Source organism: Bactrocera latifrons, unplaced genomic scaffold (assembly GCF_001853355.1).
Source record: "Bactrocera latifrons isolate USDA-ARS-PBARC rearing strain unplaced genomic scaffold, ASM185335v1 scaffold_117, whole genome shotgun sequence".
Classification (NCBI taxonomy): domain Eukaryota; kingdom Metazoa; phylum Arthropoda; class Insecta; order Diptera; family Tephritidae; genus Bactrocera; species Bactrocera latifrons.
In genome coordinates this window covers 585321-611848 of record NW_017534597.1, presented here as the reverse complement: position 1 = coordinate 611848, position 26528 = coordinate 585321, and the positions used below count along the sequence as shown (strand labels likewise).

The window sequence follows — 26528 nt, the reverse complement described above, 5'->3', positions numbered from 1 at the left end:
AAAAAAATTGTCAGCTTTCAAAATAATATTTAATCGGTAGAAATATGTTTTTCCAAACACTCATCCCTGATTTGCTATTTATCGAATAGCTTGTTAGGTTGCCTATACTGTAATAAATAACATTTTCAATTTAAAATATACGAATGTGAATAATTCAATTTATTTTGATAAAACTGTTAACCATCAGCAAATTTTATGTTGAAAATGCTGCAAACCAATTGCAAAAACAACATGCTGGACTCACAAGTGAATATAGTAAAGCGTTTGGAAAAGTTAAGCAAATGGCAGGAAGAACAGAAACGTCTGTTGGACGACCGCCAGAATATGCAGCGAAAAATGCTGGGTTTAGAGCACCAGGATATATATGAAAAAATGGGATTCTTACATGGAAATGATATAATTCAGAATACAGACAAAGGCGGTGGGGACACATCAGGGGATCAGTTGAAAAAATTCGAAATTCAAGATGATTTTGGTTCTGACAGTGAAATCAAAGAAATAGAAAGCAGATTATTTCAAACTAGAAATAAAACTCAAGGAGAACTCGCAAATCAAAGAAATTACAACAGTATTGACTACAATAATGAACATTTTGAAGTTAAAGATATAAAACCCAAGAGACCATATCTTAAACGAGGAGAGGGCATAAAAGCAAGATATAAAATCTCACCTGAATCATTGCGACTAAATAATTTACCACGATATAAGTATGCCGATGCACATTCCAAAATTAAAAACATCCAACGACGCAAGTTAGCTCCAAGAGTGAAACCATCCCAAAAAAATTCAATGATAGAAACTAATAAAATGGATTGTATTGATGAAATAAAACATGTTGTTAATGAGAAGCAATTTCATAAAATGTTGGCCAATGCAAATCCTCCTAATAGTTCTACACCGGATACAAGACCTTTGAAAGGAGATTCATCTGCAATTTCTATAACCCTACCCAACGTTCGGCTAGGTGAGACTGAAATTAAAGACACAAAATTCTGTAAAGATTTTGAAGAAAATGGAACGGAACATCAAGTTGAACCATATGTCGCAATTACTTGGTCAAAAGTTCTCAATCCACAACATTTGAAACCCTTACCTATACACGAAATACGACAAAATTTATCTAACTCTGGGAGAAATGATTGTAATGATGAAGAAAATCTCAGTATATTTGAACTTCTTGAGCGGCAAGCTGACCAAGGAGCTATAGATATGAACTCCAGTTGTGTAAGAAAATTCCTAAACAATAAACTGAATAACGATAAAAATGAAGTAAATGATAGTGAAATGTCTATAAATAGTCGATATGCGAATTGTCGCTTGCAACCTACTGTCGAAGAGGTGTTAAGATGCGATTCTGACGACGAAAATAGTTTTTCTGATGCCACTGACGATAGAGACCAGAGATGTCAAACACCTGGTATTTTAACTTACCTAAGTGCGGAATCTAGAAACGAGTCCACATTACACGCCGACAAAGTGAATTTACATGTCCGTTTTTCTGAAGAAAATTCAACTTGTAAATATGAAAATGGCGAAGATATAATTTCCAACAATTCCATATTAGATGAAGAAACGTCCTCAAATAAAAGTTCATATTTATTTCATCAATTCAAGGATGCTCTCTTTAGCGCACTGCTCGGCAAAGGTGCTGGCGACGACAAAACAACAGATCAAAACATGTTGATGTCCTCGCCACCATCTGCGTTAACGCAAGAACTACAAGAGAAGAGCAACATTATTAAATTACGTCTGGAAGAGCTTGAAAAGGAAATAGCTTCCTTCCGGAACAATAACATTGAGTTATTGCGAGCCAAACAGGAATATGAAATGGAAAAAGCACATTTTAGTCAAGAACGCAATGAAGCGTTGGATCGTTTAAAAGACGATAAGATTCAAATGGAAATGTACCTGCATGATGAAAAAATGAAAATTGAAGAAGAGAGGCGTAAATTTGAACACCAAATGCGTGTGCAAAAACAAGTTATAACCAACAAAGAACGAAAGGAAATTGCACGACTCAAAGATGAATTAGAAACGCTTCAAAGTCAATTGAAACAAAAGGAGCAATTACATGCATCTGCGCAGGCGCGTTTGCGTGTGCAAATAAGAAACATGGAGCGCGATCAAAAGCAACTATATGAGGACATTGAACGATTAACTAAGGAAAATAAGCGATTACAAAATGAGAAACAGAAACTCGAAAGGGAAGGTAACAATAAAATGCTTATGGAAATTAATAGAAACATTGCAAAATTAGCGCCAAAAGTGGTGAGTAGTTTAATATAATTCTTATTCTTTATAGTCTTAGGCACGGCTTACACGTTTATAGCCGAGTCCAATATAATTAGTAATTATTAAAAAAATAATAATTTAATTAATTCTATCAGCAGACCAACGTAAACGCATGCAATGCAAGCTCTGAATATTTCGAATTAAATAATCGATCTGGCGTTAAGAACTCGAAGTCATTACACTCTTCATCTACACAAAAATCAAATGGAAAGAGTCATCGTATAATGAAAGCTCCACCTAATACACGAAATACCAGCAGAACAGATTTAAAAAACGATTCAGAAAATTCATGTGCTTTGTATAAATTGGATATTGATGACCGGTTTAACGACTCTGAAGGGGATTTAGCAGATAATGATGATGATGACGACATTATTTCCGAATTGAGAGAGACCCAGAATTGTAGAAATGTAAAATCTGTTGAAAGCACAAGTCATTCCAATACCTCGAAAGATACTGTAATTTACAAAAGCGATATGAATAAAGAAACGGACAGACCTAATGTAAAATCGAATAGCGTCGATATAGCAATGGCAGCGAATAGAAAAAGGATTAGTAAATGCGCTGTAGAGCCTGAAGAAAATTATCGACGTGAAATTATTAATCCAGATGGCAGTAAAGATATTTTATATCCCAATGGTAATTTAAAAAAAATCTCATCGGATGGCATGAACATTCGTATGTTATACTTCAACAAGGATATTAAAGAGACTAATGTCAATGAGGGGACTGTTAAATATTACTATGCTGAAACAAATACCTGGCATACGACGTATCTAGATGGCTTGGAAATTCTAGAATTTCCCAATGGTCAAATCGAACATCGTTATAAGAACGGAGTTGTAGAAATTCATTTGCCCGACAATTCTGTGAAAATTACAAACCCCGCCGAAAAAGACAAACTAGAAGAGTGGCGTTTTGCCGATGGCACAAATTTGATACAAATGCGAAACGGTGATAAAGTTTTGATGTTACCAAATGGTCAAAAAGAGATCCATACCAAACTTAACAAGAGACGTGAATATCCGGATGGCACAGTCAAACTCGTTTATCCCGACGGAAGTCAGGAGACGCGGTACTCAAATGGACGCGTTCGGTTAAAAGACAAAGACGGTAACTTGGTAATGGATACTGAACGAATTTAAATGAATGTTTTGTGTATAACTTTACAAAATATTCTCTGTCAACTGTAAATTAAAATGTAAAAAACAATAAAAAATTTATAGTATATTTTATTCGAAACGAAAATTTACAAGATAGAAAAATTATTAATTATAAAAATAAAAAAGAGGATTGACGTTAAAGAATTTTTGAATCCAAAATTTAATTTTCTTCTTCCTCTGGGGGATCGAAGTCACGTATTTTCACGTCAGCATCTTCTCCATATTGTATTACATTGTCAATCTGTAAAAGCAAGTCCTGAATACTTTCTTCATCGTCAATGTTCAACGGAACGAATCTTACTAGACTGAAAGTAATTAATAATAATCACGTTAGTAAATTAGTAAATTACTGAATGGTAGAGCGCATTAATGTATTACCTTATTTCAAATAAAAATTTATATGCACATACTTAAGTATGTATAATCTATCGTACGTTAATAGAATAATAACTCGAAATTAATCAAACTTGTAAAGTTCATTAAATGTATTCAATATGTATTATTTATGCAATGATTATTATATTTTAAGTATGGCAACTCTGACATTGCAGCCAACTTAAAATTGGAGATTTCTTGCAACCATTTTTGAGTACGATTTTTTTTGGTATTTACCAAGCCGTGTACAAAATTGTGACACACTAGAAATCCAAAAATCACTCTATTTTTCTTTGTTCCGTGGGATTTTGTTAATATATAAACCGGATACAAAATATAATCAAAAGACCAGTTATTTAATCAACATTCAAATTTAATAATAGAAATATGTCACAAATGGATATATCGCAAGTGCAAATGGTGCGGTCTGCGAAAGGCGTTGATATGTTATGTGTTGATAATTTCTTATATCATTTTGTGGATCGCGGAAATAAAAGATGCCGATGGGTCTGCAATAAGTTGAAAAGTAAATACCAGCCATGCCGTTCAAGAATAGCCACTGTTATAGTGGAAGGTGATGAGTCTCAACATAAGGTAGTGAGAGTAACGAATGAACATACGCATGAACGCTGTTCCGAAAAAGAAATTTCCAAAGTAGTGGAACGAAAACTTCGTGCAGATTTGGCTGGTAAACCATGCACTTTGAAAAGCAAACGTATTAAACAGAGAGAGCATTTATCAGACGAGGATAGTGATTCCAATAAGCAAAGATGGGTTGGAGATTCGGAATCTGATGAGTGGCCTGCAGATGATGACGACATATTTCCAAAGGAAATTAATAAAAATAAAGTAGTTGAAACGTATTCCGACAAATCTATCATCGGTAACAGTCAAGGAAAATTCTTCAATTTCGAAGTAAGCACAACATATATGATATTATTTTCGTTTTATTTTGAAATCATTCGAAAAAGTTAAACCTTTAGTTACCGCTTTTGGTTTAGTGTTCCAAAATTTTAAGTAAACTGTGATAGACTTGGCATGCTCATTAACCCATAATATGTTTAAATTTTTAGAAACAAAAGTTATATATGCTCAAAACAGCACTTGGTCGCCAAATGATATCAGTGGACGGTTTTTTATATCGTTTAGAATCCAAATCCATTACATCGAGTACTCATCGCTGGGAGTGTATAAGACAAAATCCTCCATGTAAGACTCGTATTCTTACAGAGTGCTTAACGAATAACACTCATCGCTTAAAGGAGCATCAGATAGTATATCATAGTCATGACGGGTACACACTTTCCAAATTGACTAAACTACTCCTTAAAAACAATATAAGTTTACTAACTGAAAATGGAGACGAAAATAAAGCATTCAGAACAATTAAAGAATCGGAAATTGCAGAAAATGACGCATTAGCAAGCGGTACTTCATTAAGTAAACCTCCGAAAAAGCGTATAATTGAAAGTTTGAACGCTAAAATAAAAAATGCGTCGACAGAATCACCTAGCAATACCCAAGGGAAAGCCAAACGATTTCGAACAAAAGCGCTGCCTGTCACCTACACCTATTCAGAAGATCCTCTAGCAGCTCTATCAACCAACACGAAATATGACTTAGATAAAGCAAAATTTACGTTTTTACCTTCGGCTAAAGGCCATAAGGTTCTTTGTCTTGATAATTACATTTATCATTTGGATACACGAAGTCCACGCAATGGGCGGGCATATTGGACATGTCTTTTACGTCGTGATAAGTTTTACAAATGTAATGCTCGAGTAACGACAGAAATGACACATAAAGGTCCCATTATAATACGAGTGTCCGGCTCGCATTTGCATTCGAATCATTCACAAGATATTAAACGGCGCTTGTGTAGAAGCTTTGTTGTGCAAAATGCAGAGAAGGCCGGCTTGAAAACTGAAAATATTCTAAACGAGTCGGGAAATGGATTAAATAAAGAATTTAAGGAGATTGTAGAAAAGTCGAAAGAAACCATTGAACGTAGAATCGGACATCTGAGTAAGCAAGTCAGTGATGCAGGACAAGAAAAAACGGCGAAAAGGTAATTTGACTAGTAGTTAAGCGCAATTCTTGGTTTTACATTGTATTAAGTTTAATCTAATTTCTATTAATAGTAGTTCAACAACAATGGATTTGTGTGAGAATACTGTTTCCAGCTTTTCTAGCGCTTTAGACTCGGATGACGATCACCTAGATAGTTCTACTGTTCTACCTACAAATTTGGAGGAAATGCGTGAGAACTCTAAAATATCTGTTGTTTGTGACACAGATACAATGCCAAATGTTTCTGAAGTTTTACAAAAGCAAGAAATTGTTTATAACATTACATACCAAGATTTAGTTGAAGAGATGACTGCAGGAGACGAAATGGAAGTTGAATATTTAGACATAGGTACATACAGTAATGATGATAATTTGGACATAAGTACAATTAAAAACGAAGATTATTTGGACTTATCGGCAAATCAAAAAGCTTTATTAGATACAAATTTAACAATTGATACAGAAATGAATGTAAACAATGTGTCAACTTTGCGTTCAGCCAAGGGCGGCGAATTATTATGTGTCGATGGTTATATTTACCATTTGAGAAGTACGCAGAATAATCGCACCTATTGGTCGTGCATAAAATCCAAAGATCCGGAGCTTAATTGCAAAAGTCGTGTATCCACAATCAATGTGGATAATGAGATTCGTGTTTTCCGTACAACTAACCATCACACACATCCGGTGATTGAGTCAGATATTAAACGGCGTTTATATAACGAAATAAAAAATGAGCAAAACGATGCCCGTAAAATATATGCAGCAGCATCAATGGATGCTCTGAATACGAAATACACAAAAATATTGGGAAAGGATAGTTCGAAAAAAGGATTAGACAATTTCGATGCGGAAATCGAAGATGCAATAGGGTAAGTAACACTTCATCATTTTGAAAAATTTAAATTAGTAATTTAAATATTGATTATAGATGATGGGGCAGAAAATATATGTTATATAAAAATTCCTAAAGTTAAGCTAATATGTATGTCTATAATATTATACTATATATAGTCGGTATTTACAGCAAGTAGAGAATTGTATAGCTTGAAACTTTTATGAAAGAAAAATTTTGTTTAGAGATTACAACAAAAAAAATTTAAATACCCCAAAGTTTAAAGATGTATTACCCATTAGCAAAGAAAGACTATTTAATTATTATTTGAATGGACACACATACATATGTACATATCGTGTATCTGGAATTTTCAGCTCTGGCTGGATAAATATTCAAATATATAATATGTATAGTATATGTACATATGTATATATGTCAGTCTATTTACAATGACACTGTGGTTTCTTATAATTTATTACATTCGCTTGCAACAGTTTAAATATCGCCTACACAGGTGCGCCAAACTGTTTTAATGGTGTCCGCAGTAATTTTTAAAGCAGTTACTCAAATGAATTGCAGTAATTTTTAAAGCAATTACTCAAATGAATTGCAGTTTTTAAAGTGCTAACTTGAAAAATAAATGCATTAAAGTGCAATTAAATTACATATATGTAATATACACACATTGCACACTTTAATTTCAAGTTTTTGTTATTTCTATATTATAATTTCAAATTCTATCTTAGTATTAAAAATACGTCACACTGGATTTATTCGTCTAATATTGAACTAGAAAATGTTGAAAGCTTTCTTAAGCTTTTGTTATTACATTCAGATATCAAGCGACCATCAATAATGTTTCGTTCGTTAGTGGTAAACAGTTGGCTATTGGCTTTACTTGAAACCAGTTATATTTAGCATTTCCATCAGAGTGCTCGAACGGTATATAAAATTGTGGTACCAAATTGCTTTCACTTTTTATAAATTTATAATATATCGAAAAATTTTTCATATTATAACCGACTTTTTTTTTTAGCCGTTACCATTTATTATTCTTGATAGTGGTATATATAAGACTACTTTTATATTGTCTTCTACATAAGACTAAGAGCGTTTTACTTGTTCTTTGATATACATATAATAGCGTAGCGATGCAACAACAATTTTTCGAAACAAGTTACGACTTCCAAATTATGGAAAATAATTTCAAGCCAATGACAGATTTTAATTTGTTAATAACCATTAATATAGTTACCATCTAACAAAGAGTATTTACATTCTTCTATTAAGTATGACGATGAAATTGTATGCCGTGTCCGATGGTCCGCCATCTTTAGCAGTTCGCATGGTTCTTAAGGCTCTCAACATTCCGTACGAATTGATTAATATCGATTTCATCGCAGGAGAACATATGACCGAGGAGTATGCCAAAGTAATATATTTTATACATACTTAAATTTTAGTATATTACTAATATTTTATTTTTATTTTATTTTTTTTGCAGATTAATCCGCAAAAAGAAATTCCTGTGCTTGACGATGACGGCTTTTATTTATCCGAAAGCATTGCAATAATGCAGTATATTTGTGATAAATATGGACCAAATAACAATCTATATCCGAAGGACGCAGCTAAGCGCGCTATTGTGAACCATCGACTCTGTTTCAACATGGGCTTTTACTATGCAGCCATTTCAGCTCATAGCATGGCACCAATATTTTTCGATTACCAACGCACCGATATGAGTCTTAAAAAAGTTAATAATGCCTTAAGTGTTTTTGAAACTTATTTGCGAGATGGAAACACAAAGTATGCTGCTGCAGATTTTTTGACTATTGCTGATTTCAGTTTAGTGTCAGCCACTTTATGCCTAGAAGCAATAACCTTTGATTTGTCACCTTATCCATTGGTACAGAAATGGTACACAACATTTAAGCTGGAAAACCCTGAGTTATGGAAAATTGCAAATGGTGGAATGCAGGAAATTGCGGAATTCGAGAAAAATCCTCCTGATTTATCTCACATGAAGCATCCATTTCATCCAACGCGCAAATTAAAAGAATAAAATTGGAAATTTATATTTACTGTACTATGAATACAAATACATGCATATGTATAAGTGCTGATGCAACACATTCACATAAATCACTATTAACATTTGAGCTACTTGAACTTAAGATTTATTTTACTGGTAGTGCTCCAATTCATGTTGATAAAATTACTGTTACCACAATAGTTCAAAATAAAATTTTATTGATTCGGTAAAACGGTAAAATTGCTGAATTGATGACAAATGATCATATCAAGGCAATTACTCCCTCCTACGTATTAAAAAAGTAGATATTGTTACTTTTATTCGTTAAAAATCGGCTTTATCTAGGATAATAAACGGCGTTTTAATTATTTTTTTACTTTTGCGTTATAATGAAGGTTAGTATTAAAAATCAAAACTTCTGAAGCGAATAAATCTTTTATGTTACTTTACGGATATAAAATTCATATGTATGATTGTTGTGTTTGCTTAAAAGTTCAATCAAGTATTGCGTCAAATTTTCATTTTAACCCAAATATATGATTCGGCTAACTGAAGCCTTGATAGGGAAATTTGTGTTCATTTGGCGCAATTGCATTGATTTTCATAAGAAAGCATATTCAAAGGCTATTCAGACCAGTCTGGGTTAATTCATTGGTCGTTATACGGTAGTTATTTAAGTGCATTTTATTTTTGTAAAATTAACTGTTGTGGCCGAGGTGGTACTAACGAATAATTACTACTACAACCAAGCGTTTTTGATCATAAATTCATTACCTGAAGTCCTCAATTAAATTTCCAATTGCCTCAGAAAGCTTACGATACGTTCGTCCCCAAGACGAATATTGCGCTACATCTCCCAACAAAGCTTTCGGATCTGGGTCCAAATAGTTATCAAGCTGTTTACGTGCTGTTTTACTGAGCAAATCCATTTTACTTAATATATTTACATGCGGCATTTCCATGTTTGCCATCACACTAAGAGCAGCCATAGTGCCCGATAAAAATTTAGCTCCGTCCACCATGAATTGCGAGTCGACTAGAAATACTGTACAAATGCGGAAATTCCAGGATTCTAATAATTGTACTAACTGTTTGCCCATTGATAAGTGAGTGAAAAGTTCTATTTGGCCTGGCATATCGAATAATATGTAATCATCATCTGGTTCTCCGACAATTTCATTGTCGGAATCATCTGCACCGCATAATTGCGATTTTAACCAATCTTGATTCTGTATTAAGTATTCCAGACAAAATACTAAACCGCCATTTGGGCCATAATGAAGCTCTTCATCTTCCATTGCATCGTCCAATTGAATTAAGTCACGAATATCCACCAACGGATGATAATCAAAATGTTCTGCCGCTGGATCCAAGTTAACCACTTCAATTGCACGTTTGGAGTCTTGAGCATGTCGCTGCATATATGTGCAGTAAGTTGACTACTTATTCATGGAAATATGTTAGTTAGTGTCATTTTATATACATTTTTTATTATCTTACTTTGCCACAACCAGCTGGACCAATCACAACTTGAGCATACCGCATTTTGTTTTCAACTCTTGTCAATCTTTGAATTATTGGATTATGCCTTCTTAATTACTATGGTGTGCCAATGTAAATACAAATAATGAAATATCGAAATTAGTGATGTGCGTTTGGTAAATTCAAGATTTAATTGAAGGAACAATTTTTTTTTTTTTTTTTGTTTATTTAACATTTAATTTTGGGGAATTGAAACAGTATTTATATTACTTACTATAAAATTTAAAAAAACAATTACCTTAGTACTTTTATGGGAACAGAGTTTACATGTGCTAAATATATATTTCTATCATTCTTGTGACACATGGCAAGGTGCAAACAGAGAACGTATATTATACGTATAATACATTCTCTGCAAAGTTCTCGAAAAAGAAGAAAGTAAAAGTGAAATAAAAAGAGCATCTAAAAATACAAAACGAGTGTTATTGAAAACTTCTTCAAATTTTGGGATAATTTGATGCAAAAGCTAAAGTAAAATTCATCTTCAAAAAATATGAAGTAAGTAGCTGAATTATATATAAATATATATATTTTGTATAAATATTCAGCTTGCATATAACAGCAGAGCTGAAACAGATTCTACCGCAACCGCAACAACAATTCGACAACAAATTTTCCCCACTTCACCATGTCAGCAGCCAATACCAACAATCCCCCATTTGATGCCAACTCCTTTGCCAACACCGTGGAATCTTAATACAATGCCGTGGAAATTAGCTAGTACGAATTTTGGACAAGATGGTGTAATGCAGTTCAGCGCCCAAGTCAACGATGAAGTACACAGCAGAGCAATTCTCCATCAAAAACGTAAATCAGAAGAAGAAAGCTTGATGTAAGTTCATATACTTGGTTAATGGTTTATCTAAATGGCTAATCTAAATTACTTGCAGACCAATCAAACAATTTATTTCTGAAGAAAAAATTACCGCACATTTCAATGGATTACACATCTCTAGTGATTATATTGGGAACAATTCAAATGCCTGTAGTAATTCTATGGTAGGTGATGATGCACCCAGTACCAGTACTGGTAAATGTTTTACTAATCTCACCTACAAAGACTATCAAGTAACTGCTAAGGAGTTGGAAGAAAAATTGCGCAAAGCGAACAGGATAACTTTGTGTGAGCAGTTAAAAAACTTTAATGAACAACAACGTAAAACCACCTTTCTACCAGAAGCGCTTTTTAATAGAATTGAAAAGCCGTGTACTGCTTTGGTTCTATGGCAACCTCCACCAGTGTTAGAATTACTACATCGTAAGAGAGAAAATGAATTGACACCACCTAGTACTGATAGTACAAGTGCTGACAGTTTTGGTACTGCTGACACCATAGACGAGGGCGACGAATTCTCTGATCACGAGCTAGAAGATATAGACGACTTTGTCGACAATAATAACACGTGTCGTCTAGATTTTAATAACATGAAAGTTGATCATATGGATGAAGATTTGTAGTTTACAAATAATAGATATATTTACCATAGCTTCTAGGTGGATACAATTTTTTGATTTCGTACGCTAACATAATAATGGAATACATAATTTTTAAGAGTGAGTCGTGGTACAAATTTCTCAGCTGTTTTGGTACAGAAAAATAGCTATGAGAATAAAATAGTTTTTTATAATAATGCATGAATAGTATGAATGAGCCTTTGAACCTTAATTAATTTTCCTAAGCATAACATGGATTAATTTTTCCAACACATACTAATATACATAAGTCGGGAATATTGCTCAAAATAATTTTATTGTTACAAAATGTACGAAAGCATTGATTGGCATCAAATGTTATAAAACTGCGACTCTATGCACGTTTCATCATTTGGAACTAATATTTTTTCTTGTATTTATTTCGCTAAAAACATGTAATAATAAATATTGTATGTACGTTTAAAGATATTCCATGGCGTTTTACATGCATTTAAATATCTTTTGTTTTTAATATGGAATAACATGACCAAATTGTACCAAATTAAAAAAATAAAAATATTTAGGGAAAATTACATCTAATGTATGTGACCATATGTATTTTTTTACTAATTACCTAATTAATTGGTTGTCATTTCCATTAAATTTCGCATAAAATCTTTTCAAGAATGTCTAGTTTTTTACCTTGTTGCATGATTTTAGATACCACTGGAATATCTCTTGAAAATCCCTGAAAAAGGGAAATATTAAAAAAAATAATAACAATGCATTACTTTTAGAAGCAACATTGTATGAAAGTGATAAAGCGAAAATAAATAAAAACGGATTTAAATTGTGTGCAAATGTTGACATGGTGGAGCAAAATGGAGACGAAGAATATCGTTGTTGGAGACAAGTTCCGTTTTCATTAGTTTCGTTGCCATTAAAAGGTGTGGACGTGTGAAGTTAGTTCGCTCTGCACTGATACATTTTCCAGCGCAAAATATCGGGACAGGGCAATAGCATTTCTTGTCCGCTGCGTGCCTTGCGAGATTTACATCAACTCATAAAGTGGATAATAAACGAAACAAAAAATTCCCGTATGTTTAGATTAAAGTAAAATAGTAATTAAAAATTATACCTACAAGGTTTTTAAATACATACTATGTTCATGGGTTAGTGAATAACAATAATAAGAATATAAAGGTGAAGAAGTGACTTGTGCGAATCTTAGAGATTACCATAATAAGCAACCATCATAAATATGAAATAAAATACATATGTATATGTGTGCAAATGTACATATGTGCACTCCACAAGGGAATCTGAAAAAAATAATATGCAATCCAAAGTAAATGATTGGTATTGAGCTGTAATAAGAATTTTTTAATGTGATATACATATGTACACACATAACTTCAATATGAAATCACACATATGAATAAAAAATATATGCAAAAACGATAATGATAGTAATGGATGACAGGATGACAGTAATAAGTAAGTTCGGGGGTAATTGAGAACGATTACTAATACATTGAACTAAACAACGGTATATATTTTTTAAAGTGAACAGAATCTATAACCATTATCCAAAGCAGTAGCCGGTTATTCAAAAAAGAAATGATATAACGCTTGTCAATAGATAAAAATTTGTTTAAAACATATTTTTAATACGCAAGTTAAAAAAAAAAAGACATTTGCAGATGTTCTTTATGAAGATTATACCCGTGTATGTATGTATGTATATAAAACATGTATGCTTACATATATAGACCTTTTTCTTTAAAACTGTAAGAAATAAAACGAAATTTGACAACAGTTGTGCGCAAATAAAGTCTTACATAGTAGAAACTACTTTGTACTAAGAGTAGTTTTCGCTATTTATTTTTTGAAATTTTGATTTTACAAGACTAAACAAAAATCTGCTGCAAAACATATCAATAGAATACTGCAACCCAGCAGCAACGATGTCATTTCGGGAAATGTTCCATTTAAAAAGGCCGGTCATACACTACTTGCTTGTTCACACGAGAAAACTTTTGTTCCATAAACATGAAGCTCGTTGGAGGGAAGCGTCTTCAAAAGACGCAGATGAGAAGTTGCCCATATGATGTGTTGAACACAATGCTCGCGACAGACTGCAGCAGCACGGCAGGGAACTGAAAATGGCGTTGTAAATCCTACTACATGAACAAAACAACGCAGTTGTCCATTTTGCACGTACACAATTTCGTTGTGGCCATACTAATACCTTGCGCTTCAATGAAATTTTACTATTTTTTTCAAAGTGAAAAAATAAGTAAAAAGGTAAATTTATTCATTTCAAATTATCAATTGTTATTGCAAATGATGTAACAGTTATTTTATGCTTTTATTTGCAAAATAACGTCAGGTTTGGTAGACTTTGAATAATTTTACATATTAGTGGCATCACCACTCTTCCTCATCTCTCTACTGTCGTTGGCAAATATAGGATTAAACTGAAGTTAGCGAGGACGACAACTGTCGGCCTGCAGTCGTGTAGTCGTGCAGCTGTTAAAATAGGTCTGTCCAGAAGAACGTGTGTATTTTAATATTTGAGAGATGTCGTTTGCAGTCTGTCGAAAGCATTGTGTTCAACATATGATGAGCAACAAAAGCTTAAATGTATGAATAGATTCTAAGGAAGATATGTCATTTGTTGCCATATACATTTCTCATTTAATTTTTAACATTTCAAAACTTAATTTCACATTTTTAAAGGGTATCTAGATTTTAATTTTTGGTTATTTTGCTGATACCCTTATTTTTACTACATCGCAGTAGTAGCTAAATTTTGGATTTAACTGAAATGTGTGATATTTTATGTGACAAAGTAGTAAAGGGAAAAAGAAACTAAAAGCAACACTACGTTCGTTCAAAATGGGTAAAATTTATGCGAATAGGGAGAATAAAAAAGAACGAAGAGAGAGATACGTTCGTTTAGATACTTACCAAACTTGCACGTTTAGTATGTTGCGGTTCGTTTACTTTGCTAGTTTATAAAATTTTCAGTGCTAATGTAAAAAAGTGAAACTACATAATTGTTCTACGAGTTGAGCAAACGTCATTTAATATCAGTACAAGGCAGAGCCGCTTAAAAAGATAACTATACAAAAAAACTCGTGGTTGCACGTAATATAAAAACATTTTCTTCATTTGAAGAGTTAGTTGAACCCAAATGAAAATATAAATAAGTTATTGTGCTGTGCTAAACTATTTTAAATATTTTTTTCAGTTAAGAAAGAACGCTAGAAAACGTGATTTGTGAGTGTGTAATCTGAATATAGCTAAATAAATACGGAGGCGATGTCCGAAACGGGGTCGCCGGGCAAAACTCAGAAAGGTGGCCAGCAGCAGCGTCGCCAATTGGTAAGTACAGAAATCTTTCAAAATAAAAATATATTTTGCAATCAACGTTATAAACAAAACTTCTAATAACAAGTTCTTGTATTGTTTGACAACTAAAAGAGCATGTTCAAATAAAAGTATATAGAATTGAGTTTTTCCGTAGTTTTAGTTGCAGAGTCTAGCAAGAGCGTTGCCCGAAATAGCTGGCTGCATTGAATGGCCAAAAAGTCGTGTGATAATGGCGTATGCGCTAGCTAAAATGAAAAATACAGCTCGGCAAATAAAGTGGTGTTGTGAGACATTAACGACTCAACTCTCAACACAACCCTCCAAATCACCTAGTGCATGTGTATATATAAACGTCTGTATTTTGTAGATAGGGTGGAGGTGAACTCGTTGAAGCAGTATAGTTTTGCCGACGTATTATCTATTTATTTAATTACATTGATGTATTTGAGAAATTAATAATGCATCCAATTTTCATTATACATATACTCAGTTCTGTATAAAATCTAATTTCAAAGATTATAAAGAAAAATTATTCTATTCCGGCTAAATTTTTTATATTTCTGCACTATATTTTATTTAAATCTGAAACAACTACCGATGCCAGCCGCAAATCAAATATATGTACCTCTTTATAAACGAATTAATGATTTTCGATGATTAACAAAAAATTAGTGTAAAAATGTGAGGCGCGCTATGCACAATCGAGATTACATAGTGAACATTGGTATATGCTACATATGCATAAACATACATATAATATGTGATCTGCCTACATTTGCTTATATACCTATATGTATGTATAATTGATTCTAGTATTCATATACTTGATCAAGCGTTATAAATTTGTTGCTGTACACGTAAGAGTGCACGCAATAAATAAAAAAGGCCCGTAGGACGCATGGCCCATCTGTACGCTATTTACGGAACGAACAATCACCAATTGTACCAACGCGAAGTACTCAAAGCAACTGACGCTGCTCAAAAATTTTCGCACGCTTAAAAGGAACTTGAGGATGCGCTAGTATGCGGGTGATGCCGCATACGGCATATACATATATATCCGCATACCTGTGTATATTACCAAAAGTCACTCATAGTCACACAGATACAAAATGTAAATATTCATTTTAGCTTGTGTTGGCCAAAGCCGTTCAAACAATGTCTGCCACCAGTAGTCTCTCCGAGAGAATGAATTCTCGTCATGAGTTAACCTGTTCGATACAGTGCTGCCAGAGTGTTGCCTTTTTATATAAAGGTCTCTATAAAAACATTTCACCCAAATAATAATAGTAATAACAGTAGAAAGTGTGTTACGTAATATTATTTTGTTATAAAGAATTATACACTATTATAATACTGCTTTTATAATAATGCAAACAAAATATTAATTGATGATGTTGTAAAATGATGAAATTTTAAGATGCGTGTGCATGTACAGACATGGACAGATAAATAGCCCACTTTGAGTTTGCAATAAACTAAATTTTTTATTAGCATAGCATTTGACGAGGAATAAATAATTAAAAATATTTTTTGAATAGTTCTAAAAAATTTTGTATTTTGTTCGGAAATTAAAAAATGTTATTAAAAATATTTAAAGTGAGTAACGTTAATACATTGTAGTGTGCCTACAATTTTTTAAAATTGGTGGGCATCGTCGTGTCAAGCTCCAGTCCACAGCTCTTCAGCATTTTTGAACTTTTGAATCTTCATCTTAACATCGCTCCATTGTTTTTGTGGTGTATATGGAGTTACATGCTTGACATCTGGGGCGATGGAAAATTCTTAATGTTCTTTGCATGTGTAGACGTGCTCTTATGTTTCTTTAGGGCAACAATGGTTTTTTCGACTATTTCGTCTAAACAACTGAACAGAATTTTGACGCTTTCCTACAAGCCTACTGAATACGCTAAGCCCAAATTCTTCATTTATTTCAGCCATAATCCCCCTGGAAGATTTTTAATCTATCGCCGCTATCTTTTAATTCGCTGACCTATGTCAGTGACCATCGAATGTGATATTCGCCGTGGCCAAACTCGCAAAAGAGCATAAATCTTTCGCAGAACCTTTCTCTCGAAAGTTTGTAACGTCGACTCATCAGATGTTGTCATCGTCTATGCCTTACCACCATATGGCATGACGGAATAATCAGTGACTTATAGAGTTTGGTCTTTGTGCGTCGAGAGAGGACTTTACTTCTCAATTGTCTACTCAGTATAAAATAGCACCTGTTGCCAAAGGTTATTCTGTGTTCAATTTCATTGTTGTTGCTGTTGTCCAAGGTAGATAAAATATCTACGACTCCGTAGTTTTGTCTGTCAACAGCAACGTGGGAGCCTAGTCGCGAATGCGATGACTGTTTGATCACGTGATATTTTGTCTTGCCCTGTTTCACTACCAGACCTGTTTGCTTCTCTTCTTCATCCATTCTGGAAAAAGCATAACAAACGGCACGGTTATTGAGGCCAATGATTTCAATATCATCGGCGTACTCCAGTAGCTGTACATACTCTTATAGAAGATAGTACCTCTCTCCTTTTCGTGCTATCAAAAGCAGCTTTAAAATCGACAAATGTGTCGATCACCTTTTCATGGGTCTTTTCCAAGATTTGTAGCATGGTGAATATCTGGTCGGTTGTTGATTTTCCAGGCTTAACGCCATACTAATGAGGTCCAGTCAGTTTGTTGACGGAGGGCTTTAATATTTCACACAATGCGGTAACTCATTCCACGGTAGTTGGCGCAGATTGTGGGGTCTCCCTTTTTGTAGAAGGGGCATAGCATATTTAAATTCCAATCGTTGGGCATTCGTTCGACTATATTCTACAAAGAAGCTGATGCATCCTTATCAGTTCTTCTCCACCGTCTTTGATTAGCTCGGCGGGCAAACCAACCGCCACTCAGGCGGGTGATTGCTATTCGAACTTCTTTATAGTCGAGCAAAGGAACGTTATGCTGTCACTGCCATACAGCAAGCTGGAGAAGTGTTTCCTCAATTTTTTGTTTTGTATGCTCTGGGTATTAGTCACTAGATCACCTCTTTGGGATCTACAAGAGTATGCTCCGATCTTGAAACCTTTTGTTAGCCGCCGCATCTCTTCGTAGAATTTTCGAGCATTACCCCTGCCGGTCAGCTTGTCAAGCTCTTCGTACTCACGCATTTCTGCCTCTCTCTTTTTTGTCTGCAAATGTCTCTTGCTTTTCTCTTCAACTATCGGTATCTCCCATCCCTCACGTATTGTGGTCGACTGTGATGTTGCGAGGTAGGCAAACTATTTTCTTTCCCCTGCGACACGGTACTCAACATCGTACCAATGATTTTACATTTTCCGAAAACCAATGCTTTCTGTTGTAGCTGTATGTAAGGAGCTTGAAATGTCGTCCCACAGTTTCTTTATACCGAGTTGTTGACGAGTACTCCCAGAGAGCAAGGTTGCAAATCGTGTAGAAAATCGTTATTGCAATGCACTTATTTGATAAAACTAAAAACTGATTTGATTGATTTTTTTTTTAAGTCTGCTATTTCTCTGTCCATGACTGTATGTACATACGAATAAAAGTTACCCTCTTTCATTTTGATCACGTACTCGCAAAATACCATATCGTTGATTGGAAGGAAAACAGACCATTTTAACTATAGTTTTGATGGATTCATATTTTGATTCTTGCTTTTAAGCCTGATTATGTAGAATACCAACATGCAGAAACGCGTAAAGTAAATGTCGCCAAACTACTTTTTCAAGGAACCAGTATGCCAAGGAGGTTTGCTATTAAGTAAAATAGCGTTTTGCGATTACTGTGTGTTCGATACCGAAATTACTTTTCGTTTAAAGGACGCTTAACATATATGTATATACATACATACATATATACGTATTTACACACACCATACCCTTGCTCGCATCATGAAGGGCAACAAATTGTTCCTATTACACTTTTTCCAAAGCAAAAATTTTTGCTGAGAGGCATTCACCACTGTTGCTGTTAAATATGTATGCACATACATATATGTACATCCGAGGTTGTAGTTGATTCTAGTGTTATTGAAGGTCGCTTTGTAGTGCTCGAGTTCTCTTAGTCGCAGATGAAATTCCCAAAATATCCTCCTTAAAGTGTGGGTAATAGTGACTGTTCTTGACGGCAGGCCACGTTATATTGTTAAACAACTGAGCAGATCCGTAAAATGTTGCGGTGTCGTGATTTTTCGATTCACGCTTGCGTAGTTTTGCTCCGATACACATACTTAAACCCACTCAAAAAGATGGTAGTGTTGAGCAGAAAACTCAAATTGTACATTAATGCTCTTCAATGCACTCAAGACATAATTTCACCACAGATTAAGTTGTAGCCTGAACAAGAACAAAAAACTCAAATTTTATCTGCGTATGTTGTGTACTAGCTTCCTAAACATTTGCGTGTTATCGCAGCTTACTCACTTTTATTGTTATTTACTGTGCTTATTATGGCGGTCAGGACAGGTATGTAAGAATATGTGCAAGATATTTCCTCCTCTCCAGCTAAATTAGTAATTGTTGACAATAATCAAACTTACCCCCATCCTGTCACTTGCCGCTGAGGCCTTCCTGTTGCTCTACGCTCTAATGTCAATTTTCTCAGTTTAAGCTACATATATATTGTCACTGCAATTAAGTCACAAGCCTGCCGGCTGTATAATAAAGGAAGCTGACAGATAAGTGACGCCAAAAACACTATTTATCCCTATCAAAATTGATAGGGACTTTATACACAAAATTTGGGTTGGATCGTTACAATTAGCTTTTATGTTCGTGTGAAGTTTAAGCTCTATATGCCATTTATTATCTGTTTGACAGCTGTTTGAGAAATGACTTGCGTAGGACTCAATATCCCCAAAAATTTTATTTGGTTTAATACTCAGAAAAAAACACGTTCCTCAGTTGTATAGTACTACGTGTCATGCTGCCCTGCAATCAGACTTGTTGTTTTAAGAAATTTACTTAGCTTTGCGAAATATCTAATAATAATGCTTAGGCGATAACTAAATTGTAATAAAAATATTTTTTTCTGTTCTTTTAGCGCGAACGTAAGCAACGGAAGCTGTATCTCGAAGAATGGGCACTTGGTGATGATGATTTGGAGGGAACACGAGGGTTCAGCGTCTCAGAAAAATTGGAATCTTCTAAGTTTGCTCAAACTGGTATGGTTCGAGAGATGCGTGGCAGTGATTTGAGTGTGGCGTAAGTTTATCCATTATCTTGTCGTAAAAACAATAATAATTCGTTGTCTATTTTAGTTTTCTTCAACAATATGGCTTTAATATTCCATTGTTGTTTCGTGAAAAGACTGGTTTAGGACTGCGGATGCCCGACTCTAACGAATTTACCATAAACGACGTACGTCTGTGCGTTGGTTCCCGTCGTGTTTTGGACGTGATGGATGTGAACACTCAGAAGAACTTACAAATGACAATGAAAGAGTGGCAACAGTATTATGACAATCCACAAAAGGATCGACTCCTTAATGTAATTTCCCTAGAATTTTCTCATACGCGCTTAGACAATTATGTACAATGTCCAGAAATTGTTCGTCAAATCGATTGGGTGGACGTTGTATGGCCTAAACGTCTCAAGGATTCACAAAGAGAAGGTACCAATGTGTTGGGCGAAATGATGTACCCAAAAGTACAAAAGTACTGTCTTATGTCAGTGAAAAATTGTTATACTGATTTTCATATTGACTTTGGCGGTACTTCGGTTTGGTACCATATTTTAAAGGGTAGTAAAGTGTTTTGGCTAATACCACCAACAGAAAAAAACTTACAATTATATGAGAAGTGGGTATTATCCGGAAAGCAGGCGGACGTTTTCTTTGGCGATACAGTGGAAAAATGTGCTCGAGTATACTTAACAGCTGGGAACACTTTCTTTATACCCACTGGTTGGATACATGCTGTATACACGCCAACAGACACACTGGTGTTTGGCGGTAACTTCTTACATTCCTTTGGTATAGTTAAGCAGCTTAAGACCGCGCAGGTGGAAGATGCTACCAAAGTACCGCAGAAATTCCGATATCCTTTCTTCACCGAAATGCTGTGGTATGTCCTAGCACGATACGTATATACACTACTGGGCCACTCGCATTTGGAGGGTGAATCTTCAGTAAGTGAGGAGGAAATGTCTAAACGAGGACATGTGCACCTCACACACTATGAACTTTTTGGTCTTAAAGAGATTGTCATGTATCTGTATGATTTGCCACCCCAAAAGAAAAATGTACCCGAATTGGTACGTGATCCAGTGGCATTGATCAAAGATGTACGCACGTTGGTAGAGCGACACTGCAAGGACAAGCCTGAGCTGGCCATAACGGGTGAATCTGTGTTGAAACCGCCCGGTCAGATGCACCCTACGTTTCAGGTCTACGATCGTACGGTTGTAAAGCAGGAAATCAAAGCGGAAATCGCACGTAAAAATGCTGAAATCATACGCGAACAACAGCAGTTAGATGCAGCGAATGCCGCAAATGTCGCCGAAAATATTTCGCTCGACCATGATATACAAAATAAAGAAGATACTAATTCAAAAACGAATATTGTTGCCATAACAAATGTGGCTGATAAAGGTGGTGTCTTCGTAAAGGAATATAAAAATGAGCCTATAGAGAACGGTGGCCTACAGACGGGTAAGATATTAACATTTATACATAAATTCTAGTGGCTTTATTATAGATAACTGAAGTATAGGTATATTTTGCTATTATAACTAATATTGTAATTATATTTTCTTAATTAATTCTTTGTATAGACCTATTGAAATAATTAATTGTGTAAATTTGTACAAGGGGCGGGAGTATAGAAAGTTCAGTACCTCCAGAATTAATGCACAATTATATTCGTATATGTATATTTTATTTTTTAAATCAATGAAATTTAAACATTAAATTATTTTGAAAATATATTTATTTCACTACTAGCTACATTCATTTCACCCCCGGATAGTCTTAAGTATCGCCCTCCGAAGAAGATGCACCTCGCAAATGCTGTTGCTGCAGCGGCACATCAGGCCAACAACACTGTCAGTGTTATTGCATCTTGCTCAAGTTATAATTCAGCTTCAACGGCAACAACGACTATTTCAACTGGAACAACGGTTGCTGCATCCAATCAAACACAAAACAATTCACACGCACAGCCACTTACGCATAACACAAATGCCGTTAACACTACTGAAAACTCTTGTCTCTCGCCAAACGATTCAAAGTTGTCGCCAAATGTTACCGGTACTGGTCAACCGCGTCGACGGCGAACGCGCTGTAAAGTCTGCGCAGCTTGCCAGCGTTCCGACTGTGGGGAATGCAGTTTCTGTTTGGATATGGTGAAATTCGGTGGACCTGGACGCGCTAAGCAAACTTGTATGATGCGTCAGTGTCTCTCCCCCATGTTGCCGGTGACAGCACAGTGCTTCGTATGTCATTTGGACGGCTGGCGCCAAGTACCCGTGTCCCCTCAAACTAAGCAGCTGGCTTCACTCGAGGGACCTTCGACGCTAATGGAGTGTTCGGTGTGTTATGAAATTGCGCATTCTGACTGCGCGAGGTCGTTATTGGACGGCACCGAAGATTCCGCAGACGCTAAAGGTGTAGTAAATGAAGACCTACCAAACAGTTGGGAATGCCCAAGTTGTTGTCGATCTGGAAAAAATAATGACTATAAGGTAAAAATTACAAGAATTCGTTTTCTTGCTATATTACAATTAAAACCGAATTCAAAATTGGGTTACTGTGTTCTCTAATTTGGTCCACATGTAAGAAATGTAGCATTTAGTACATTACATAACAAGTAGACGTTGTTACAGTCTTTGCTTCTGCCGAGTTTCGAGTTCACCGTTCAAAAAAGTTTATTTACCATATACTATGATTTGACTCGAGCAGACAAAAAAAAATTTTCACACACATACTTACTACAAATCTTTATTATCAAATTAAAAAGAGTCTCCTTAGTCAATAAAAGCATGACAACGCGTTACCTAGACCCGATTGTCGCAGGAACGATGTTGTCTGGACTTGTATGGTCTTCAGTCTATGTTCCGAGATTAAATAGATTATCCAAAACACTTCTGCAACATTTTCACAAAATTTTCGTTTTTCAATTTTTTCCCCTTATAAATATGGCCAAACAAATTTTTCACGTCGCAAGCAGCTGCCAAACTAATTATATAGATAGAGATCAAAGTTCATGCGAAAAATAAATAAATCTGGGAAATAAAAGGCAATTCGGTTTGCGCTCGCAGATCGGATGATAACTTTTGGATAATATTGATATTATACATATATGTATTTAAATATCAAAATTAATCTGTTATAAAACTGAATTAATTTCTGCACGTCTGTTGGATTTTACGAGTATTTAAACCATTATGATCACTTTTGTGAACACTTCAACACACAATAAAAATTAGTCCCCAGACACCACCCATTAATTTAATGAATTTTGAAATCGGTTATTTTCATAATTATATAAATTTATTTATATTGACATTATTTTTTGAATGCAGCCCCGTCACTTCCGTGCCCGCCAAAAGTCTTCGGAGGTACGACGCACATCAGTTGGTGGGTCAAATATTATTACAGCCGGTCACGATCACGACAGCAACCAATTGCCACCGCCGATTGGGCAGTACAATGACTTCGTTTTCACAAGCGAATCGGAAATGGAAAGCTGCTCTACCAATGCTGTACACTGGAAGCATGTTGCGAAGCGTCATCATCATCAAATTGAAGTAAAGACAGAACGCCATTATGATACCTCTTCGCCAGGTATCTCGCCCCATGCAGCTAGCGATCGCATTAAGAGACGTAAGAGTGACGATGGCTTAAGCTTATGTAGCAGCATGCAGGACAGTATTGATGCGGGTGCTTCCATGGATTGTCATGTGGGCGTTGGAAATGGTGGTATTGTTAGCGGCAGTAATGGTACACAAATGTTACGAAAGAAGAATTCAATACGATCACAGTTGGCTCAACAAATGCTCAACTCTTCAACGCGAGTTCTCAAAAAGCCACATTATGTAGTACGACCAGCTGGACATATATCAACCAGTGGTAGCGGCTTGTCAGGCAATCATATTGGAGGCGCAAATCTAGCGCTCGATCCAACATTGTTGAAAATCATGTTTCGCTACCTACCCCAAGAAACGCTAGTCACATGCTCTTCGGTCTGTAAGGTGTGGTCGAATGTGTCTGTGGATCCTGATCTCTGGAAGACAATGAACTGTGCAGAGAATAAATTATCTGCTTCACTGTTGACAGCTATCGTTCGCCGACAGCCAGAGCACTTAATACTCGACTGGACACAGATAGCCAAAAGGCAATTGGCTTGGGTGATTGCACGCCTGCCTGCTCTTAAACACTTGTCGCTACAAAATTGTCCCATTCAGGCAGTGCCTGCACTACACACTTGTCTTTGCCCGCCATTACAAATATTAGATCTCAGCTTTGTGCGTGGTCTCAATGATGCCGCCATACGCGATATACTGTCACCGCCCAAGGATTCGCGACCTGGTCTGGCAGATTCAAAAACGCGTTTACGTGATCTTAAAACTCTCAAACTGGCCGGTACCGATATAACCGATGTGGCATTGCGCTATATAACGCAAGCATTGCCGAATCTGGTTCACCTCGATCTTTCATCATGTCAGCGCATAACCGATGCAGGTGTGGCACAAATTGGCACATCGCCGACTGCCATAGGTAAATTGGTCGAATTGAATTTAAGCGCGTGTCGATTGGTCTCCGAGTTTTCTTTGGAACACCTAGCTAAATGCGAGCAATTGATTTGGTTGGACCTGCGACACGTGCCGTTGGTGCCAACGCAGGCGGTGATAAAATTTGCAGCCGAATCTAAACACGATCTCTGCGTGAAGGATATAAAATTGGTGGAGAAACGGCGACCACAGAAAGCGACACAGGTGACAACGTCCTCAAGCTTAGGCGGAATGGGTTCAGTGAGCAGTTGGAATGACTAAAAATATTAAGTAGGAATAAAACCAAAAACTTAGTTGGATAGTTAATAATCGAAATTAGATTTCGATAAAGTATTGAAATGCATAAAATTATTATTAAAGTGCAGTACAAAACAAAAAAAAAAAAATGTACGCATGCAGCAAAGCTGGAAAACATTTCTTACTACGCTATGCGTATTTGTGTAGGTATAATACAGAGCTAGCAGAAGCATGTATAAACTAATCGGTACACTATAAATGAAATATTAAACTTAACTCACAATTTTAAAGTATTTGAAGAAATAACGCATTAAACCAGTTATAGAATATAACAATAATGGAAACACAACATAAATTTTAAAATTGTATATAATTTGCAAATGCGTTGTAAGTGTTAACTGTATCTTTTGTAACCATAACTACAATACCATTTAATAATTGTGCAGTATTGACTGTTCTTGATCGTACTATACATAAATAAAGTTCATTGCGAATGTGAAGAAATCTAATCTAATTTGAACCAAGTCAGTTATAATTGCCATATGTTTTATTACAATAACCTGGACTCACAAAGAACGCTTCAACATTTTCAACTAATACTACCCACTTTCATTTTTTATTTTTCATATACATATGTAAAAATGTAATCAGCAAAGGAACCCCAAAAAGGTCAAATAAAAATGCTTATATTTCTCTGCATAGCTCCAAATATACAGCAAATTAACGTTTGAAGAACTATATCAAAACCGCAATTAGTGCAAATAAGCAATATGAATTGTCTTAATTGACATATGTACATGTGTATGTATGGTATACATGCACGTACGTACGGCATTGGTAAATTTGTTTTAAAAAATTAGATCATTCTTCGTATGGTGTGTTAAGCTTTGTAAGAAGCTTGAAAGAAAACTATGTAAACGTGTATTCTAACATTAAGTTTTTATAAAATATAAATAGTATTAAGCTAAATTATAAGCGCTCATGTTAAAGCAAATTTGCATACTTATGTATGTATGTTCGTATGTATGTATGCACATATATGTATATAAGCCTTATAAGCTCACAAAGGCAAATTTAAAGGGGGGTAAGGTTAATTCGTGTAAAACAAGGATTATTTTTATAATTTGTTCTTTATTTCTGATGAAACAATGATATTCTGTTACACTTTCATGGACAAATATTCGAAAATGCGGCAATTACTCTAGATCATATTGAAAAATAGTTGAATTGCGGTACACCTCATAACTGGGTACTGGATCATCTGAAATTAAAAACTATATCGTTAGATAATGACTTTTTCCCGGGTGGGGGTTTGGAATTTGAATTTTTCACTCTTTGGACTCACTTTGGAGAAAATATGCAATTTTTTGTGATGAAATATGTTCATAATTTCAAATCGATCGCAGCAATAGATTTGATTTTATGAAGTGCACCAACTTTAG

At 35.1% G+C, this 26528-nt stretch overlaps 6 protein-coding genes across 16 annotated transcripts in view; 4 read left to right on the top strand and 2 right to left on the bottom strand.

Annotated features, from left to right (window-relative positions):
* The first annotated feature begins 91 nt into the window (after positions 1-91).
* On the top strand, positions 92-3529 carry LOC108977657 (centromere protein J). 2 transcript variants are annotated; one of them, XM_018947476.1, is made up of 2 exons: positions 92-2268; positions 2391-3529. In XM_018947476.1, the coding sequence occupies exons 1-2, from the start codon at positions 196-198 to the stop codon at positions 3435-3437; spliced, it is 3120 nt and encodes a 1039-aa protein (XP_018803021.1). In that variant the 5' UTR covers positions 92-195; the 3' UTR covers positions 3438-3529. The 2 variants fall into 2 exon arrangements, with proteins under 2 accessions (XP_018803021.1, XP_018803016.1); XM_018947471.1 differs by having other exon boundaries at positions 2388-3529.
* A 37-nt stretch (positions 3530-3566) lies between these two features.
* LOC108977639 (GPN-loop GTPase 3) lies at positions 3567-10642 on the bottom strand. 2 transcript variants are annotated; one of them, XM_018947423.1, is made up of 4 exons: positions 10554-10642; positions 10274-10372; positions 9548-10212; positions 3567-3760 (listed from the first exon to the last, which is right to left on the bottom strand). In XM_018947423.1, the coding sequence occupies exons 2-4, from the start codon at positions 10316-10318 to the stop codon at positions 3616-3618; spliced, it is 855 nt and encodes a 284-aa protein (XP_018802968.1). In that variant the 5' UTR covers positions 10319-10372; positions 10554-10642; the 3' UTR covers positions 3567-3615. The 2 variants fall into 2 exon arrangements, with proteins under 2 accessions (XP_018802968.1, XP_018802959.1); XM_018947414.1 differs by lacking the exon at positions 10554-10642 and having other exon boundaries at positions 10274-10465.
* The window catches only part of LOC108977623 (protein Red), a 31253-nt gene continuing 8423 nt past the window's right edge, over positions 3699-26528 (bottom strand). The window contains exon 3 of one of the 2 annotated variants that reach the window (XM_018947394.1): positions 3699-3760. The gene's annotated coding sequence lies outside the window, so the exon portion shown is untranslated. Of the gene's footprint in view, positions 3761-25039; positions 25107-26528 lie in introns of those variants that run through there. The other variant, XM_018947402.1, reaches the window with a different exon arrangement.
* LOC108977593 (glutathione S-transferase 1-1) lies at positions 4039-9141 on the top strand. 4 transcript variants are annotated; one of them, XM_018947347.1, is made up of 5 exons: positions 4039-4745; positions 4904-5898; positions 5975-6772; positions 8029-8170; positions 8243-9141. In XM_018947347.1, exons 1-5 carry the CDS (start codon positions 4218-4220, stop codon positions 8801-8803), a joined length of 3024 nt encoding a protein of 1007 aa, XP_018802892.1. In that variant the 5' UTR covers positions 4039-4217; the 3' UTR covers positions 8804-9141. The 4 variants fall into 4 exon arrangements, with proteins under 4 accessions (XP_018802892.1, XP_018802883.1, XP_018802900.1 ...); XM_018947338.1 differs by having other exon boundaries at positions 4040-4745; positions 5972-6772; XM_018947355.1 differs by lacking the exons at positions 4039-4745; positions 4904-5898; positions 5975-6772 and adding an exon at positions 7582-7680.
* On the top strand, positions 10664-12217 carry LOC108977649. 3 transcript variants are annotated; one of them, XM_018947449.1, is made up of 3 exons: positions 10664-10813; positions 10881-11147; positions 11206-12217. In XM_018947449.1, exons 1-3 carry the CDS (start codon positions 10809-10811, stop codon positions 11771-11773), a joined length of 840 nt encoding a protein of 279 aa, XP_018802994.1. In that variant the 5' UTR covers positions 10664-10808; the 3' UTR covers positions 11774-12217. The 3 variants fall into 3 exon arrangements, with proteins under 3 accessions (XP_018802994.1, XP_018803004.1, XP_018802983.1); XM_018947459.1 differs by having other exon boundaries at positions 10665-10813; positions 10864-11147; XM_018947438.1 differs by having other exon boundaries at positions 10666-10813; positions 10878-11147.
* Positions 12387-25600, top strand: LOC108977575 (jmjC domain-containing histone demethylation protein 1). Of its 3 annotated transcripts, none has more exons than XM_018947311.1 (6): positions 12387-12825; positions 14985-15118; positions 20162-20322; positions 20379-21769; positions 22061-22800; positions 23641-25600. In XM_018947311.1, the coding sequence occupies exons 2-6, from the start codon at positions 15056-15058 to the stop codon at positions 25108-25110; spliced, it is 3825 nt and encodes a 1274-aa protein (XP_018802856.1). In that variant the 5' UTR covers positions 12387-12825; positions 14985-15055; the 3' UTR covers positions 25111-25600. The 3 variants fall into 3 exon arrangements, with proteins under 3 accessions (XP_018802856.1, XP_018802866.1, XP_018802870.1); XM_018947321.1 differs by lacking the exon at positions 12387-12825 and adding an exon at positions 12837-13225; XM_018947325.1 differs by lacking the exon at positions 12387-12825 and adding an exon at positions 14560-14912.

Coding starts and splice junctions, on each gene's coding strand:
- LOC108977657 (XM_018947471.1), top strand. CDS start 196: ATGTTGAAAATGCTGCAAACCAATTGCAAAAACAACATGCTGGACTCA. Junction 2,269..2,387: donor CAAAATTAGCGCCAAAAGTG/GTGAGTAGTTTA, acceptor TAATTCTATCAG/CAGACCAACGTAAACGCATG.
- LOC108977593 (XM_018947338.1), top strand. CDS start 4,218: ATGTCACAAATGGATATATCGCAAGTGCAAATGGTGCGGTCTGCGAAA. Junction 4,746..4,903: donor GAAAATTCTTCAATTTCGAA/GTAAGCACAACA, acceptor TTAAATTTTTAG/AAACAAAAGTTATATATGCT. Junction 5,899..5,971: donor CAAGAAAAAACGGCGAAAAG/GTAATTTGACTA, acceptor TTCTATTAATAG/TAGTTCAACAACAATGGATT.
- LOC108977639 (XM_018947423.1), bottom strand. CDS start 10,318: ATGCGGTATGCTCAAGTTGTGATTGGTCCAGCTGGTTGTGGCAAA. Junction 10,213..10,273: donor GTCCAGCTGGTTGTGGCAAA/GTAAGATAATAA, acceptor ATGAATAAGTAG/TCAACTTACTGCACATATAT. Junction 3,761..9,547: donor AATTTAATTGAGGACTTCAG/GTAATGAATTTA, acceptor AATTACTTTCAG/TCTAGTAAGATTCGTTCCGT.
- LOC108977649 (XM_018947438.1), top strand. Junction 11,148..11,205: donor TCAGAAGAAGAAAGCTTGAT/GTAAGTTCATAT, acceptor AATTACTTGCAG/ACCAATCAAACAATTTATTT.
- LOC108977575 (XM_018947311.1), top strand. CDS start 15,056: ATGTCCGAAACGGGGTCGCCGGGCAAAACTCAGAAAGGTGGCCAGCAG. Junction 15,119..20,161: donor AGCAGCAGCGTCGCCAATTG/GTAAGTACAGAA, acceptor CTGTTCTTTTAG/CGCGAACGTAAGCAACGGAA. Junction 20,323..20,378: donor GGCAGTGATTTGAGTGTGGC/GTAAGTTTATCC, acceptor TGTCTATTTTAG/TTTTCTTCAACAATATGGCT.